Raw genomic sequence first — 15,717 nt, 5'->3', positions numbered from 1 at the left:
GCCAAGAAGAAACATTTGACAGAAGGAGGAATTAAATGTTTGAATGATGGTGGTGCCTTTGTCTATCTTCCTCTGCAGAGATCCACTGATAACTTGAGATAGAACCTCTTATTTGTAAGTCCATCAAAATCATCCAAAGGGAAACACAATTGTCAAGGGAAGGTCTACTGGGCTCCTTGGAAGAGGACCTGAACAGTGCTCACTGAGTGTTCACAGTGTGTTCACCACTGCAGAAGACAGAAAGATGAAGGTGTGCTCCATGACAGAGGGGATTCACATCCTGTTCAGTTCCATGGCAGGTGCCGTTGCCTGAGATCTCACCTCTGAAACAAGCCTCATGGGAGAGTGAATGGGACAGAACAATGTCACAGAATTCGTCCTCCTGGGCCTCGCTCAGGATCCTGATGGACAAAAAGCATTATTTGTCTTGTTTTTACTCATCTACATTGTGACAATGGTGGGCAACCTGCTCATTGTGGTGACTGTCATTGCCAGCCCCTCCTTGGGCTCCCCCATGTACATCTTCCTTGCCTATCTGTCACTCATGGATGCTCTTTATTCCAGTGCCATCTCACCCAAGATGATTATAGACTTACTCTATGATAAGAAGACAATTTCCTTCCCAGCATGCATGGGCCAGCTCTTCATAGAACACCTGTTTGGGGGTGCTGAGGTCTTCCTCCTGGTGGTGATGGCCTGTGACAGCTACGTGGCCATCTGTAAGCCACTGCACTACTTGAGCATCATGAATCGGCAGGTTTGCCTCCTTCTGTTGGTGGCGGCCTGGGCGGGAGGTTTTGTACATTCTACGATTCAACTGGTTTTTGTTTCCCGTCTCCCCTTCTGTGGTCCCAATGTCATTGACCACTTCATCTGTGATGTGTACCCATTACTGGGACTTGCGTGCACTGACACCACCTTTATAGGCCTCACCGTGGTTACCAGCGGTGGAGCAATCTGCATGGTGGTGTTTGTGCTTCTCCTAATCTCCTATGGAATCATCTTGAACTCTCTTAAAGCTCATAGTCTGGAGGGGAGGCACAAAGCCCTGTCTACCTGCAGCTCCCACATCACAGCGGTCGTCCTCATTTTTGTTCCCTGTATTTTTATGTATGCTAGACCTGTTTCCAACTTTCCCATTGATAAATCTATGACTGTAGTTTATACCATTGTTACTCCCACGTTGAATCCTTTAATATATACTTTAAGAAATGCAGAGATGCAAAATGCTATGAAAAAACTGTGGTGTAAGAAGTTAACTACAGATAGAAAACCTGACTTCATGACATGGTTAATGTTTTTGTGAATGTTCTCAGTACAAGGCTGAGTTCATCTTTTTTTTTTTTTTATTATTTCAGCAGTTTAATAAGTTGGTAATTTCCAAATCACCTCCCCTGAGGTTATACTGTTCTTGCAATTCAATAAGAATTTATTGGTGACTATTACAGATTTAAACTATGCTAGACACATTTTATTCATTGGCTGAATATTTTTTTTAATTTTTTTTTATTTTATTGTAAACAAATGGGATACATGTTGCCTCTCTGTTTGTACATGGCGCAAAGGCATACCATTTGTGTAATCATAAATCCACATACAGTAATGTTGTTTGATTCATTCTGTTATTTTTTTTCCCCTTCCCCCCACCCCTCCCACCCCTCTTTACCCTCTATACAGTACTTTCTTCCTCCATACTTGCCCCCCTCCCTAACCCTAACTCTAACCCTAACACTAACCCTTCCCTCCCCCCCATTATGTGTCATCCTCCACTTATTAGCGATATCATTTGTCCCTTGTCTTTTTGAGATTGGCTTATCTCACTTAGCATGATATTCTCCAATTTCATCCATTTGCCTGCAAATGCCATAATTTTGTCATTCTTTATGGCTGAGTAATATTCCATTGTGTATATATACCACAGTTTCTTTATCCACTCGTCAATTGAAGGGCATCTAGGTTGGTTCCATAGTCTGGCTATTGTGAATTGAGCAGCTATGAACATTGATGTGGCTGTATCTCTGTAGTATGCTGATTTTAGATCCTTTGGGTATAGGCCAAGGAGTGGGATAGCTGGGTCAAATGGAGGGTCCATTCCAAGTTTTCTAAGGAATCTCCACACTGCTTTCCAGAGTGGCTGCACTAATTTGCAGCCCCACCAGCAATGTATGAGTGTACCTTTCTCCCCACATCCTCGCCAACACCTGTTGCTTGTATTTTTGATAATCGCCATTCTAATTGGGGTGAGATGGAATCTTAGGGTGGTTTTGATTTGCATTTCTCTTATTACTAGAGATGTTGAACATTTTTTCATATGTTTATTGATTGCTTGTACATCTTCTTCTGTGAAGTGTCTGTTCATTTCCTTAGCCCATTTGTCGATTGGATTATTTGTATTCTTGGTGTAGAGTTTTTTGAGTTCTTTATAGATTCTGGAGATTAGTGCTCTATCTGAAGTATGATTGGCAAAGATATTCTCCCACTCTGTAGGCTCTTTCTTCACATTACTGATAGTTTCCTTTGCTGAGAGAAAGCTTTTTAGTTTGAATCTATCCCAGTTATTGATTCTTGCTTTTATTTCTTGTGCTATGGGAGTCCTGTTGAGGAAGTCTGGTCCTAGGCCGACATGTTGAAGATCGGGACCTACTTTTTCTTCTATAATCTGCAGAGTCTCTGGTCTGATTCCAAGGTCCTTAATCCATTTTGAGTTGAGTTTTGTGCAGGGTGAGAGATATGGGTTTAGTTTCATTTCTGTTGCATATGGAGGCTATCTTTTCTCCATTGCATATTTTTTGGCGCCTTTGTCTAGTATTAGAAAGTTGTATTTATTTGGGTTTGTGTCCGTGTCCTCTATTCTGTACCATTGATCTACCTGTCTATTTTGGTACCAGTACCATGCCGTCTTTGTTACTATTGCTTTGTAATAAAGTTGAAGTTCGGGTATTGCGATACCCCCTGCTTCATTTTTCCTGCGAAGGATTGCTTTAGCTATTCTGGATTTCTTATTCTTCCAGATGAATTTCATGATTGCTTGCTCTATTTCTGTAAGGTACGTCATTGGGATTTTAATTGGGATTGCATTGAATCTGTATAGCACTTTTGGTAGTATGGCCATTTTGACAATATTAATTCGGCCTATCCAAGAACATGGAAGATCTTTCCATCTTCTAAGGTTTTCTTCGATTTCTTTCTTTAGTGTTCTGTAGTTCTCATTGTAGAGGTCTTTTACCTCTTTTGTGAGATTGATTCCCAAGTATTTTATTTTTTTCGATGCTATGGTGAATGGGGTAGTTTTCATAATTTCTCTTTCTGAGGATTCCTCACTTATGTATAAAAATGCATTGGATTTATGAGCATTGATCTTGTAACCTGCCACTTTACTGAATTCACTTATGAGTTCTAACAGTTTTCTGGTGGAATTTCCTGGTTCCTCTAAGTATATAATCATACTTCAATAAAAGAAGTAAAAATCAACAAATAAACAACCTAACACTTCAGCTCAAAGCCCTAGAAAAAGAAGAACAGACCAACACCAAAAGTAGTAGAAGACAGGAAATAGTTAAACTCAGAGCTGAAATCAACGAAATTGAAACAAAAGAAACTATACAAAAAATTGACAAAATAAATAGTTGGTTCTTTGAAAAAATAAACAAAATTGATAAACCCTTAGCCACTCTAACAAAGAGAAGACGAGAGAAAACCCAAATCACCAAAATTCGGAATGAACAAGGAAATATCACAACAGACACGATTGAAATACAAAACATAATTAGAAGCTATTTTGAAAATCTATATTCTAACCAAATAGAAAATTTCGAAGACATCAACAGGTTTCTAGAGACATATGAATTGCCTAAATTGAACGAGGAGGACATACAAAATTTAAATAGATCAATTTCAAGTAATGAAGTAGAAGAGGTCATCAAAAGCCTACCAACAAAGAAAAGTCTGGGACCAGATGGGTTCTCAGCCGAGTTCTACAAAATCTTTAAAGAAGAGCTCATTCCAATACTTCTCAAAGTATTCCATGAAATAGAAGAGGAGAGTACCCTCCCAAACTCATTCTATGAAACCAATATTACCCTGATACCCAAGCCAGACAGAGATAAATCGAGGAAAGAAAATTTCAGACTGATATCATTAATGAACATTGACGCAAAAATTCTCAATAAAATTTTAGCAAATCGCATACAAAAATATATTAAAAAGATAGTGCACCACGATCAAGTGGGTTTTATCCCAGGGATGCAAGGTTGGTTCAACATCCGGAAATCAATAAATGTAATTCACCATATCAATAGACTTAAAGTCAAGAACCACATGATTATTTCAATAGATGCAGAAAAAGCATTTGATAAAATACAACACCCCTTCATGCTCAAAACACTAGAAAAAATAGGGATAGTGGGATCATTCCTTAACATTGTAAAGGCCATCTATGCTAAGCCCATGGCTAATATCATTCTAAACGGTGAAAAACTGAAAGCATTCCCCCTAAAAACTGGAACAAGACAGGGATGCCCTCTTTCACCACTCCTATTCAATATCGTTCTTGAGACTCTAGCCAGAGCAATTAGACAGACCAAGGAAATTAAAGGAATACGAATAGGAAAAGAAGAACTCAAACTATCCCTATTTAAGGCTGAGTTCATCTTGTTTCCCATTTTCCTGATTGCTACCAAAGTTGCCATATTTTATCATGTCTGTCAGGTGTTCATTGTTCTATGAAATGTGTTTTTATGACTTTTCCCAACTTTTATGTACATTGTTTTCCCATTATTATTAAAGTACTGCAGTTCTCTAGGTGTCATGTGTACTAATTCTTTAATTATTTTTGTAATACAGTCTTCTCTACTTGTGTGTTTTCATTTTTACCCTTTTTCATTTCATTTGATGAACAGTATTTCTTAATTTTTTATCTATTTATTTATTGGCACTGGGGATTGAACCCAGGGACACTTAACCATTGAGCTAATCCCCATCCCTTTTTATTTTGAGAGAGGAACTTTCTAAGTTGCTGAGGCTGACTTTGAACTTGTGATCCTCCTGTCTCAGTCTCCGGAATTGATGGTATTACAGGCATGGGCCACAGTGCCTGACTCTTTATGTATGTAATAAATTGAGAAAACTGCACATATTAGTGATGTATGCATGTTGCTTTGAAACATGTTTACATTATAGAATGGTTAAATTGAGATAGTTTAGACATGAATTACCTCACATAGCTTGTTTTCGTAGTAGGAACACATGCAGCCTCTTCTTTGAGTCATTTCAGGAACACAATAATCCACTGTTAGTAACTACAGAGAGCATGCTGCCCAGTGGATCTCTGGAACATTCTCCTCCTTATTCCTGAAGTGTCGTGTTCTTTGACCGCACATTCATTTCAGCCCTGGCAACCATCATTCTGCTCCCCTCACCACTTTTTAAAAATTTCCACATCTAAGTGACGTCATGTGGCCTCTTCACTATTGTGGGCATATAATTTTTTGAACGTGTTTGTTATTTTGTATTATATGTCTAATTTTTGAGCCATCTAGAGTTTATATTGATATAAGGAGTTTAATTAGGGATTGGATTTCAATTACTTTATCTAGGTGAATATTGTATATATGCATAATTATTTTTTCCACTGTTTTATTTTGAAATTGTAACTTTATTGTATTCTAACATCTTGCATGTGTTTGGATCCAATCCAGGATTCCATTCTCTTCCACTGATGTATAAATACATCACATACGTATATCTTCTGATATAAACTATACTTTGACATTTGGTAAATCCAATAATCCTCATTTTCCCTCATCATAATTATGACTATTCTTGCATATTTGTTTTAAATGAACTTAAAATTTTGTATCTAGTAAAAATCTATCAATAGTAGTTTCAGTGAAATTTGATTTAGAAAGAATGATTTAGTAATAGTTTATAACTTTAGAGAACTTAGATTCTCCTGCACAAAGAAGGACTTCTCATTTAACAAGTATTCTTTTATAGTTACTGGTCCTTTATATTTTATTGATGTATATCTATGAGATTTCTTTTAAATCCATTCTTTTGGAATTTGTCTTTTATGTTAGTTTTGTAATTGGGGTCTTTTCTTCTATTTTCTTAGTGTTTGTTGTTTAAGAGTAGGGATTTTTTCATTTTCAATACTCTACAGCATTCCTAGTGTACAGCTCATCCCTTTTAGTCTGCAGTTCTATGGATTTTGACACATAATTACAGTCATGGAGCCATCAGGGTAATAATGCCCACTGTTTCATCATCCTAAATTATTTCTCTGTAACCTTTTGTATTCAACATTTCCCTTTCCTCCATGTCCTGGCAACACAGATCTGTTTCTGTCTGTGTCGTTTTGCATTTCCCAGAATGTCATATGTAAATAGCTATGAATGAATCATGCAATAGGTGGTCTTGGAATCTGGCTTCTTTCTCACGGTATAACTTATTCATTATACTGGGTATGGTAGACCATTTAATTTTATTACTGGTTAGTTCTTTCATATTAAAATGTATCTTTTTTTAAAACCCTTTTCAAGTTAGAGTTACTTGGGTTGTTTTTAGATTTTTGGAATTATGAAAAATTGTACATATATACATACCTATACATATATATATATTGTGGATATACATACATAAATATATATATGTATATACATTTTGTTCAAATGTAAATTTTTATTACACTTGGGCAAATACCTAGGAGTTGAAGACCTGAGTTTTTTGGTAAGTGTATGATGTTTAAGTTCATAAGGAACTGCCAAACTATTTTCTGAAGAGCAGACTTTCATTTCCCAGTTAGCAAGAAATAATATTTTCAGGTAAGGTTCTCTCCAACTTTGTCAGAAAATGGTATTGTTAAGGCTTTTAAATTGTAGTCATTCTTACTGGTTTGTAGTGATATCTTGTTTTGCTTTTAATTTTCATTTTTGAATAACTAAGAATATTGAGCACTTTTTCACATGCTTAATTGTCACTTATGTATCTTCCTAGGTTAAATGTTGCTTTTATTCTTTGCTCATTTTATGTTGAGTCATTTACTACTATTGAAAATTGGGAGTTTATCATATATTCTACAAACACGTCCTTTATCAGATTTATGATTTGCACATATCTCTGTGTTGACTTTCATACTCTTAAAAATGTCTGAACAGTAGAATCTGTCTTTTTTTTGTAGAGTACAATGTATCATTTTTTTCTTTCATTGATTGTGGGTTTATTTCCACATTCAGGAAAACATTGCCTAATCTGAAGACATAATATTTTTCTTTCATGTCGTCCTTCAAAAGTTTTATAATTTTAGGTGTAACATTAAAGTCCATTAGCCATTTGGGGTTAACTTGTTTGTGCTGAGGTACTGATCAAAGTTCACTTTATGCAGATGAATATCCAATTACCTCCCCATCGTTTGTTGAAAGCCTTGTATTTCTCTATTGAATTGTCTGCACTTTTGTCAAAAGTCATCCAATGCGTGGGTCTGCTTCTGGCTATCCTGTCTCATTGATCTATATGTACATCCTTTCTACAATGCACAGTTCATGTTACATGTAGAAATCCCTTGGTGCAAGTCCTTCAACTAAGACCTGTTTCGAACTGACTTTAGCTATTTTAGTTCTTTTGTCTTTCCATAGAAATTTCTGAAAAAAACTTGCTGCTTTCTACAAAGAATATCAGTGGGTTATTTTTTGAATGACTTTGAAGCTATAGATCAATTAGAGGAGATCTGAGGTCCCGATGAGTCTTCCAATTCATGGCTATGACACATTTCACTGCATATTTTGACTATTTTGATTTCTATCATCAGTATTTTGAGGTCTGAACATACTAGTCCTATAGCAAGTCTGGTCCTCTTCTTTTCAAAAGTTTTTTGAATCCTCATTCAACCTTCTTATTTATTATCAGTCTGTTTAGGCTATTTCATCTGAATTCAGTCCACATAGGTATTGTGTTTCTAGCACCATATCCATTTCTTTTTTAATTTTTATTTTAATTGTTGCATTATAATTATACATAATTGTGGGATTACTGTTGCAATTTCTTTGATGTTATCTAATTTGTTGGCGTAATGTTTTAGAATAATCCCTTCTGATCCTTATAATTTCTGAGGTTTCTATCATAATGTGTCTTCTTTCTATTCTGATTTTATCTATTTGAACTTTACCCTTTTTTTTCGTAGTCTAGTTGAGGGTTTTGTCAATTTTGTTTGATTTTATGAAAAATCAAATTTTTGCTTTATCAATTTTCCTGTTATTTTAAAATTCAATATTTGATTTATCACTGTTCTAATCTTTATTTTATTTATTCTGCTTTTGAGTGATATGTTCTTTTTCTTTTTCTCCTCCTCCTCCTCCTCCTACTCCATTTCTTCTCCTTCTCCTACTTCTTTGCTTTCATCTTCCTCTTCTTCTGTAGGATTTTATTGCAATAAGCATCCCTGTTAGTACTATTTTCCCCTTATTCCATAAATCTGGTAAGAGAAGAATACCAAAACATTTTTCTTAAACCAAGAACTCATAAAACGTAATAGCAAGAAAAAAAATCCATCAAAGAAACAGAAACAAAAGGGTAGGAGGAAGAGAATAGGAAAAAAATGAGAGGAAAAAGAAATTATTTCCATAGGTATTTTCAAAAGAAAACATATAAATGACCAGAGGGTATATGAAACAGAGGTCAATGTCAACATTATCAAAGGAAATCAAACTCAAAACTGCAAGGAAATATCACCTCACATCCATTAAAAGAGTTAGTATGAAGAAGAAAATAAAGCAAATGTTGTTGAGAATGTGGATAAAAGAAATCCTCATGCAATGTGATCGGAAATCAATCATTGTGGAAAATAATATGGAAGTTCCTGAGAAAGTTAAAAATAGAACTAATATATCCTCCAGCAATCCTCCTTCCAGATATTTATGCAAAGGGAACAAAACATGGATGCCAAAGAGATCTGCAATTCCGTGATCATTGCACAATAATCTGCACATGAAAACACCAGCATGTCCGTTGCTAAATAAATGGATACAGAAATATATAATACATACACATCATGTAATTTATCCTTAAATTGTGAAGATAATTTGTCATTTGTGACTACACATGTGTACACAGAGGACATTATGCAAGTCAGAGACAGAAAAACATCTAATGCCCATCTAACTTAAATGTAGAATATAAAATGCCAAACACATAAAGGCAGAGAGCAGAGTGCTATTGTTAGGGCCTGGGGAATAAAGGAGATCTGAAAGGCTCTAAGGAAGCCTTGGTGCTTCGTAGGTTGTGGTAAAGGCTACAGAGTTCCAGTGCATGAGATAAATAATATACAGCATGGTAGCTATAGTTAGCAAGATTATTTTGTATACTTAAAATTTTCTAAAAGGATAGATTTCTAGTGTTCTAACCACAAAAATAAGTGAAAGAAAATAATAACACTCTGAGGTGATTAGCTTAGTTGTGGTGATCTTTTCACAATGCATACAAATATCAAAAAATCCAGTTGTATACTTGAAGTATATGTGATTCCTATTTGTCAATTATCCATCAGTAGAGTTGAAAATTTAAAAACAGAAAAAAATTACCGATAGTACTGGTTAAAATATGACTACTACCCAGTGCAAATTAACATTTCTACACAGGTTTTTATAACTGTAAAATATATTCCAGTGAGATTTACAGTTAGATTATTTTTTAATTTATAGTTGCTGAATTACACAGAATGGTGAGTTTTGTTGTGGTGTAATTGCACAAACATAAAAGCAAAACGGGTCAATTTTACTCCCCAGTTCCCCCAAACCTCTTCTGTCTCCCCACCAACCTCCTCTCTCTCCCCACTCTCTCCCTGGACTTCAGTGGTGCTCACTCTTCTACCTGCAGTTAGATTATTGTGTTTCAAATTCACTTGGGTTGCTGAATTTGTAAATGATTAGGGAAAATTTAGTTATGTGTTTTGATCAATAACTAGTTAAGTTCCTTATTATCAGATGTATGTTCTATATGAGGGAAGTACTTGGAAATATTTATCAATGGGCGATATGCCCCAGTCTATTTTGGTGAACATTCTTTGAACACAGAGAGATATTTAGAGTCATCTTACACCTGTTTCCTCATTCCCAGATCCTGTACTAATACACGTTTTAACAATTGGCTCAATTGAAACTATGTGATAAATGTGAGTTTTTTCTTGGGGGTGAACCTTGCTTCATGTGCACTCGAATGGGCTTTTCAGTGACTTGTCTTGTTCTGAAATCAGTTTCCCTCACCTTCTGATTGTGGGTTCAGAGGTCAACTGAAAACCCAGAAGTTAAACTGTATATTCACTGAATTCATCTATTTAGGTCATGATTTTCGTAGGAAAGTTTGTATGATTTCATTTCTGTCCACACTAGACTCACTCTTTTTGGTGATTTGATCTCAAGTTGTTCATTTAGGATCTTTTCCCCAGAGACCATGTTTCTGTAAATCTTATTCTGTATAGTTATTATTTTTGTGGCATCTCTGGAGATGTAGAGTCTACACTAAGAATTATGTTGAAGGTCCCAATGAATTTAATTAGAGAAAAGTCACCCTCGGAGAGGCCGCTCTTGCATGATTGGACAATATCTGCTGTGGTTCAAATCTAAAGCACTCAGACCTCTGCCCTTACCTCAGAGAGTGTAGTCTACATCAGTATTCACCTGACTGCTTTTTAAATTGAAATGATAAAATAAAAACATGATAAAACAGGGATTAAAATTATTCTTCATTCTTTAGACAACCCAAAACTCAGTTATGCTGTATGAAAACAGACTAGTATCCCTGACAAAATCAAAATGTTTTAAAGGTATTTCATTATTTCACTTGTATTGCTATAAAACACAAATTGCAAATATTTATCTTAAAATATGTGATTCTTTCACAAAATTCATCTTTTTTAACCTCTAAATGCTTATTCAATAATTTTTTTTTTTTTTTTTTTAATTTTGAATAATTTTGCCAACAATGAAGGTTTGGGGTTTCTTTGTCCATTGTCAAGATTCAGATATCTTGAAATAGTGGCATCTTTTTTTAAAAAAAATTTTTTTTGGTTGTTGATGGACCTTTATTCATTTATTTATATGCGGTGCTGAGAATCAAACCCAGTGCCTCACACATGCAAGGCAAGTGCTCTATCACTGAGCCCAATAACAGCATTCATGATATTCATTTTAGAAATGTCAACAATTTAAAATGCAGGACTTTTTTTTCTGAAAATATTTAGTCATATTTCCTGCAAGCACGGGAAGACTTGGTCATGTGGATGCATCTCAAGGTTCACAGATGGTACATGTGAAACTGTTATCATGTAGGACCAAGGAGAAGGCACCACAATCCAGACCTTGGAGGGAATGACTGCTTATACAGGTAGTGCAGGAAGTGTATTTATCTGTAACCTTCTGAACTTAGCTTTAAGTATACAGCAGTAGATTGGGGATGTAGGAACACACAGATTCAAAACTTTCAAAATTTTCCTATTTAATTTTAATAATCTGTCATATTAGGGGTCCTTTGTGATTGCTAAAATATATGTGGCTTGACTCAAATTTATAATATCATTTTTGGATATTTTAATGTTATAAAATCCCAGAATAAACTTTTCTTCTCTAACTGCAATGTTCTTAGAAACTAATTTCAATTGTAACCATTTGGGAGATATTTTAATATACCGGTAGGTGGTCAGAAATCTCTTCATAAGATCAACTGAATTATTTTCTAAGTATGCCAAAAATTAGAGGATGATGTAGCATCTGTAGAAATTAAATAAGTGACTTTAAAGAACCCGTTTTAAAACTTAAGTCAGCAAGCCGTTACTTTAGATCAGAGGAATGGCAGCTCTGCTGACAAGACTGAAGGTGATTATTGAACTCAGTAAAGCAAAGGGGTGTGTACACAGGCCCCTGATGTGGAGTGCTTGCCTGAAAGAGGTGGGGGCCTCCACGGATCCGGATGTTTCTTAAATAGGCTGAAAGAGTTACGTAGAATAGGCAGGAAAGCCGATGGTACAGGAGATGAGGTGCAAATGGCAGGAGCAGTGTACTGAAGAATGGTAACCGAGACCAGATCTGTGGCCTGTGCAGAGAGAGGGGCCGTGGTTAGGAACACAGGCGATCCATGTTTATGAGGAGCCAGCCGGGCAGACTCTGCAGTCGGAGGGAAGTGACCCTCAAGAGAGGATTCTGAGCACTGATCGTCATGACTAGAATTATTTTAGGAGATAACTGGGCTAGTGAATATTGATTGTACTTATGTAGGAGTGTGTGTGTGTGTGTGTGTGTGTGTGTGTGTGCAGTCTCTCTCTCCCTCTCTCTGACTCTCTCTCTGGGTTGGATTCTCCTCTCCTGTCATTTTCATCCCTTCACACTCAGTCCCTTGCTTCTCCCTGCATCAGTAGCACAGATGTAAAGCACGTTTGCTACAAATCACATATCCCTCCATGGTTTTCCAAGCTCATATAACCATAGACATTTATAAGTGGATGATGTATGATATTTTTATTACTACTTTATAACAAGATCTTATTATAAATAATTCTATGCTTATTTATTTCTTACTCAACAATCACTCGGGAAAATGTCTTCAAGAATTATCAATAGCTATAATTATTATTTTAAGAGACTGTTTTCCATTTAATAGAAGTTCTATTTTATTCAAGCATTTCTTTAATAGCCTTCACTTTGAATTTGAAAGGTTTTTTTGAAAAAGCCATTATAAATAACACCTCAAAACCTGCCATGCAAATGTCCTTATGTACTAGGGATTTAATTTTTATGAGATAGATTTTATGGAATAGAAGTGTAATTACTGAGATAAAAGGTACATATATTTTCACTTTCAATAAAGCTTGTCAAATTATGTCCAAAAATGTTATACAATTTATGTTTCACTAGCAGTTTAAGAAAATTCCCTTTTCATTTTTACCAGCTACTTTTTTGTCAGTCTGATGGTTATAAATTAATGCCTGTTTATTTTAATTTTTTATTTTTTGTTAAGAGTTGAATTTCAGCATCTTATCCTGTTTTGTGGCCATATAAACGTATTTTTTCCTTTAATCACTTGTTTATATCCTTGCTCTACATTGCTATTGATTTGTCATTTATGTATTAATTACTTAGAGTCCTTTGTCTATTTTAGATATTACCTCTATGTATGTCTTTTAAAATGTACATCTTGGCTCCAAGTAGATTTTGTCTATTGGCTTTAATGATATCCTTTGCTAAATTATTGAAAATTTTTGATTTTGTCAAATGTGTTTATTTGGAACTTTATTATTTGAGAAAATTGCTCTTTTCCCTCTCTTCCTTTCCTCCTTCCTTCCTTCCCTCCTTCCTTCCTTCCTTCCTTCCTTCCTTCCTTCCTTCCTTCCTTCCTTCCTTCCTTCCTTCCTTCCTTCCTTCCTTCCTTCCTTCCTTCCTTCCTTCCTTCCTTCCTTCCTTCCTTCCTTTTTTATGGGACTGAGTTTGAACCCAGGGTCTCATGCATGCTGAGCAAGCACTCTATTGATGAGCTCCCTCCGTAGTCCACAGAGATTTTTCTAACCCTAGAATGTACAAAGGCATCTCTCTTTTATTAACTTGAAAATAAATGTAAAGTAAAGCTTGTTTAAGTTTATGTTAGACCTTTAATCCATTTTTATTTTATTTTTACTTAGAGTATTAACCATATGTGCAATTTTAATAACTACAGGTGGAAATCTAATTGTGGAAGACCTGTGTATTGAATAATCATTTCCCACATCTGCCTTTAATTTCTTATTCCTCTTTTCATTAGTGTATAAGATCTCTGAGGTTATGCAATATGTTTTAATCAGTCTTGTAATTTTAACATCTGACAGCTCTGAAACATAGTGAGTCATAATGCCTATTTATGTAATACACAAGCAAATTATCCTAAACTTTCCTAAAGTCACTAGTAATAACTATATTTGCAGATAATTTTGTTCCAATCAGTGAAATAAGGACATCCAGAAGGACATATGGCGCAAAGGAACAATGTGACTGAATTTGTTCTCTTAGGGCTCACTCAGAGCCTCCAGGGTCAGAGAATATTATTTGTGGTGTTCTTGGTCATCTACATGGTGACAATGGCAGGCAACCTACTCATTGTTGTGACTGTGGTGGTCAGCCCGACCTTGGATGCTCCTATGTACTTCTTTCTTGGCTACTTATCATTTATGGATGCTGTGTATTCTACTACGGTTACGCCGAATATGATTATAGACTTACTGTATGAGAAGAAGACTATTTCCTTCCAGGCTTGTATGACCCAGCTTTTCATAGGACACTTATTTGGTGGTGCTGAGATTTTACTCCTGGTGGTCATGGCCTATGACCGTTACGTGGCCATCTGCAAACCACTGCATTATCTGACCATCATGAACCAACGGGTGTGTGTTCTGCTGCTGCTGTTGGCCTGGGTCGGGGGCTTTGTGCATGCGGTAGTTCAACTCCTCTTTGTTTACAACCTTCCCTTCTGTGGTCCCAACATCATCGACCACTTCATCTGTGACATGTACCCCTTATTAAAACTTGCCTGCACTGACACCTATGCTATTGGCCTGACAGTGGTCGCCAACGATGGGGCAATCTGTGTGGTCATCTTTGTTCTTTTGCTCATCTCCTACGGCGTCATCCTGCACTCCTTGAAGAATCTCAGTCAGGAGGGGAGGCGCAAAGCCTTGTCCACCTGTGGCTCGCACATCACCGTGGTGGTCCTCTTCTTCGTTCCCTGCATTTTTATGTATGTGAGACCTCCTTCTACCTTACCCATTGATAAATCCTTGACTGTGTTTTACACTATTATCACCCCTATGTTGAACCCCTTAATCTACACTCTGAGAAATGCAGAGATGAAAAACGCCATGAAGAAACTGTGGACTGGAAAACGAACGCGAGGTGGCAGAGAAATGTAGACTTAATTTCAATGAGGAGATGCTCCTTTCGGGAAAGCCATGTGTGATTATTTCATTGTAGTAAGATTTCCCTCAGCTGTAGTAATTGTACATGATGAAAAACTTTCAGTATGTGGATTTTCCAATGAGCAACATAGGTTTTTAAGGTTGTCAGAAATTTTTATGGAAAAAACATGTTCATTTTGGGGGTATAAAATAGTTCTCTTGAGACTATAGATTTATGTGCCATAATTGATATTGTAAACTTATTTTACTTAATAGAAGATGTCCTCAATTTTTTCTTAAATAAAATTAATCATTTTTCAGAATAGTGCTCATCACACATTTTAAAGAATAAAATAAGAAATTGTAAATATTTTGTAAGTGTTTGTTTTATTCCTTCCCTCACTGACACACCTTAATAGATCATACTAGAGTTGAGGTACATACTTTATTTTTGTAAGACACTTCAAATAAAACCTTTTGTTCATATTACTTAGCATATTAAGATTGAAGAGGTATAATACTTCAGTTTTAATGTTCATGGTAAAAAGTTAAGTATACGAAAAGAATGTGAATGAACAAAGGCAGCAAAACAGCTAAATCTTACTTTACCATTTGGAAAATCACATGAATTCCTCATGTTTGGTGTCATATTTTCATAAGAATAAAAATACTCCATTAATCTTCCTGGACAGCTAGAATATCTGATGATGCCTCTGCCAGTTTTCAACATGCCCATCTCTTTCTTATATGTTTATGGCCATCAGAAAGGGACCAGGCTCTGCCTTTCATACACAAAGTTATAATCCTGGTGTTAC

At 35.8% G+C, this 15,717-nt stretch overlaps 1 protein-coding gene across 1 annotated transcript; it reads left to right on the top strand.

The window, feature by feature from the left end:
- Positions 1 to 349: 349 nt before the first annotated feature.
- Positions 350 to 14,917, top strand: LOC306638505 (uncharacterized protein; the record flags this gene model as incomplete). Its single annotated transcript, XM_079101748.1, has 3 exons — positions 350 to 1,290; positions 11,806 to 11,861; positions 13,965 to 14,917. 3 exons carry the CDS (start codon positions 350 to 352, stop codon positions 14,915 to 14,917), a joined length of 1,950 nt encoding a protein of 649 aa, XP_078957874.1.
- Between the last annotated feature and the right edge of the window lie 800 nt (positions 14,918 to 15,717).

This window comes from Sciurus vulgaris, assembly GCF_902686455.1.
Source record: "Sciurus vulgaris genome assembly, chromosome: 11".
Classification (NCBI taxonomy): domain Eukaryota; kingdom Metazoa; phylum Chordata; class Mammalia; order Rodentia; family Sciuridae; genus Sciurus; species Sciurus vulgaris.
The sequence above is the reverse complement of the archived record's forward strand: the minus strand, read 5'-3'. Positions and strand labels throughout refer to the sequence as shown.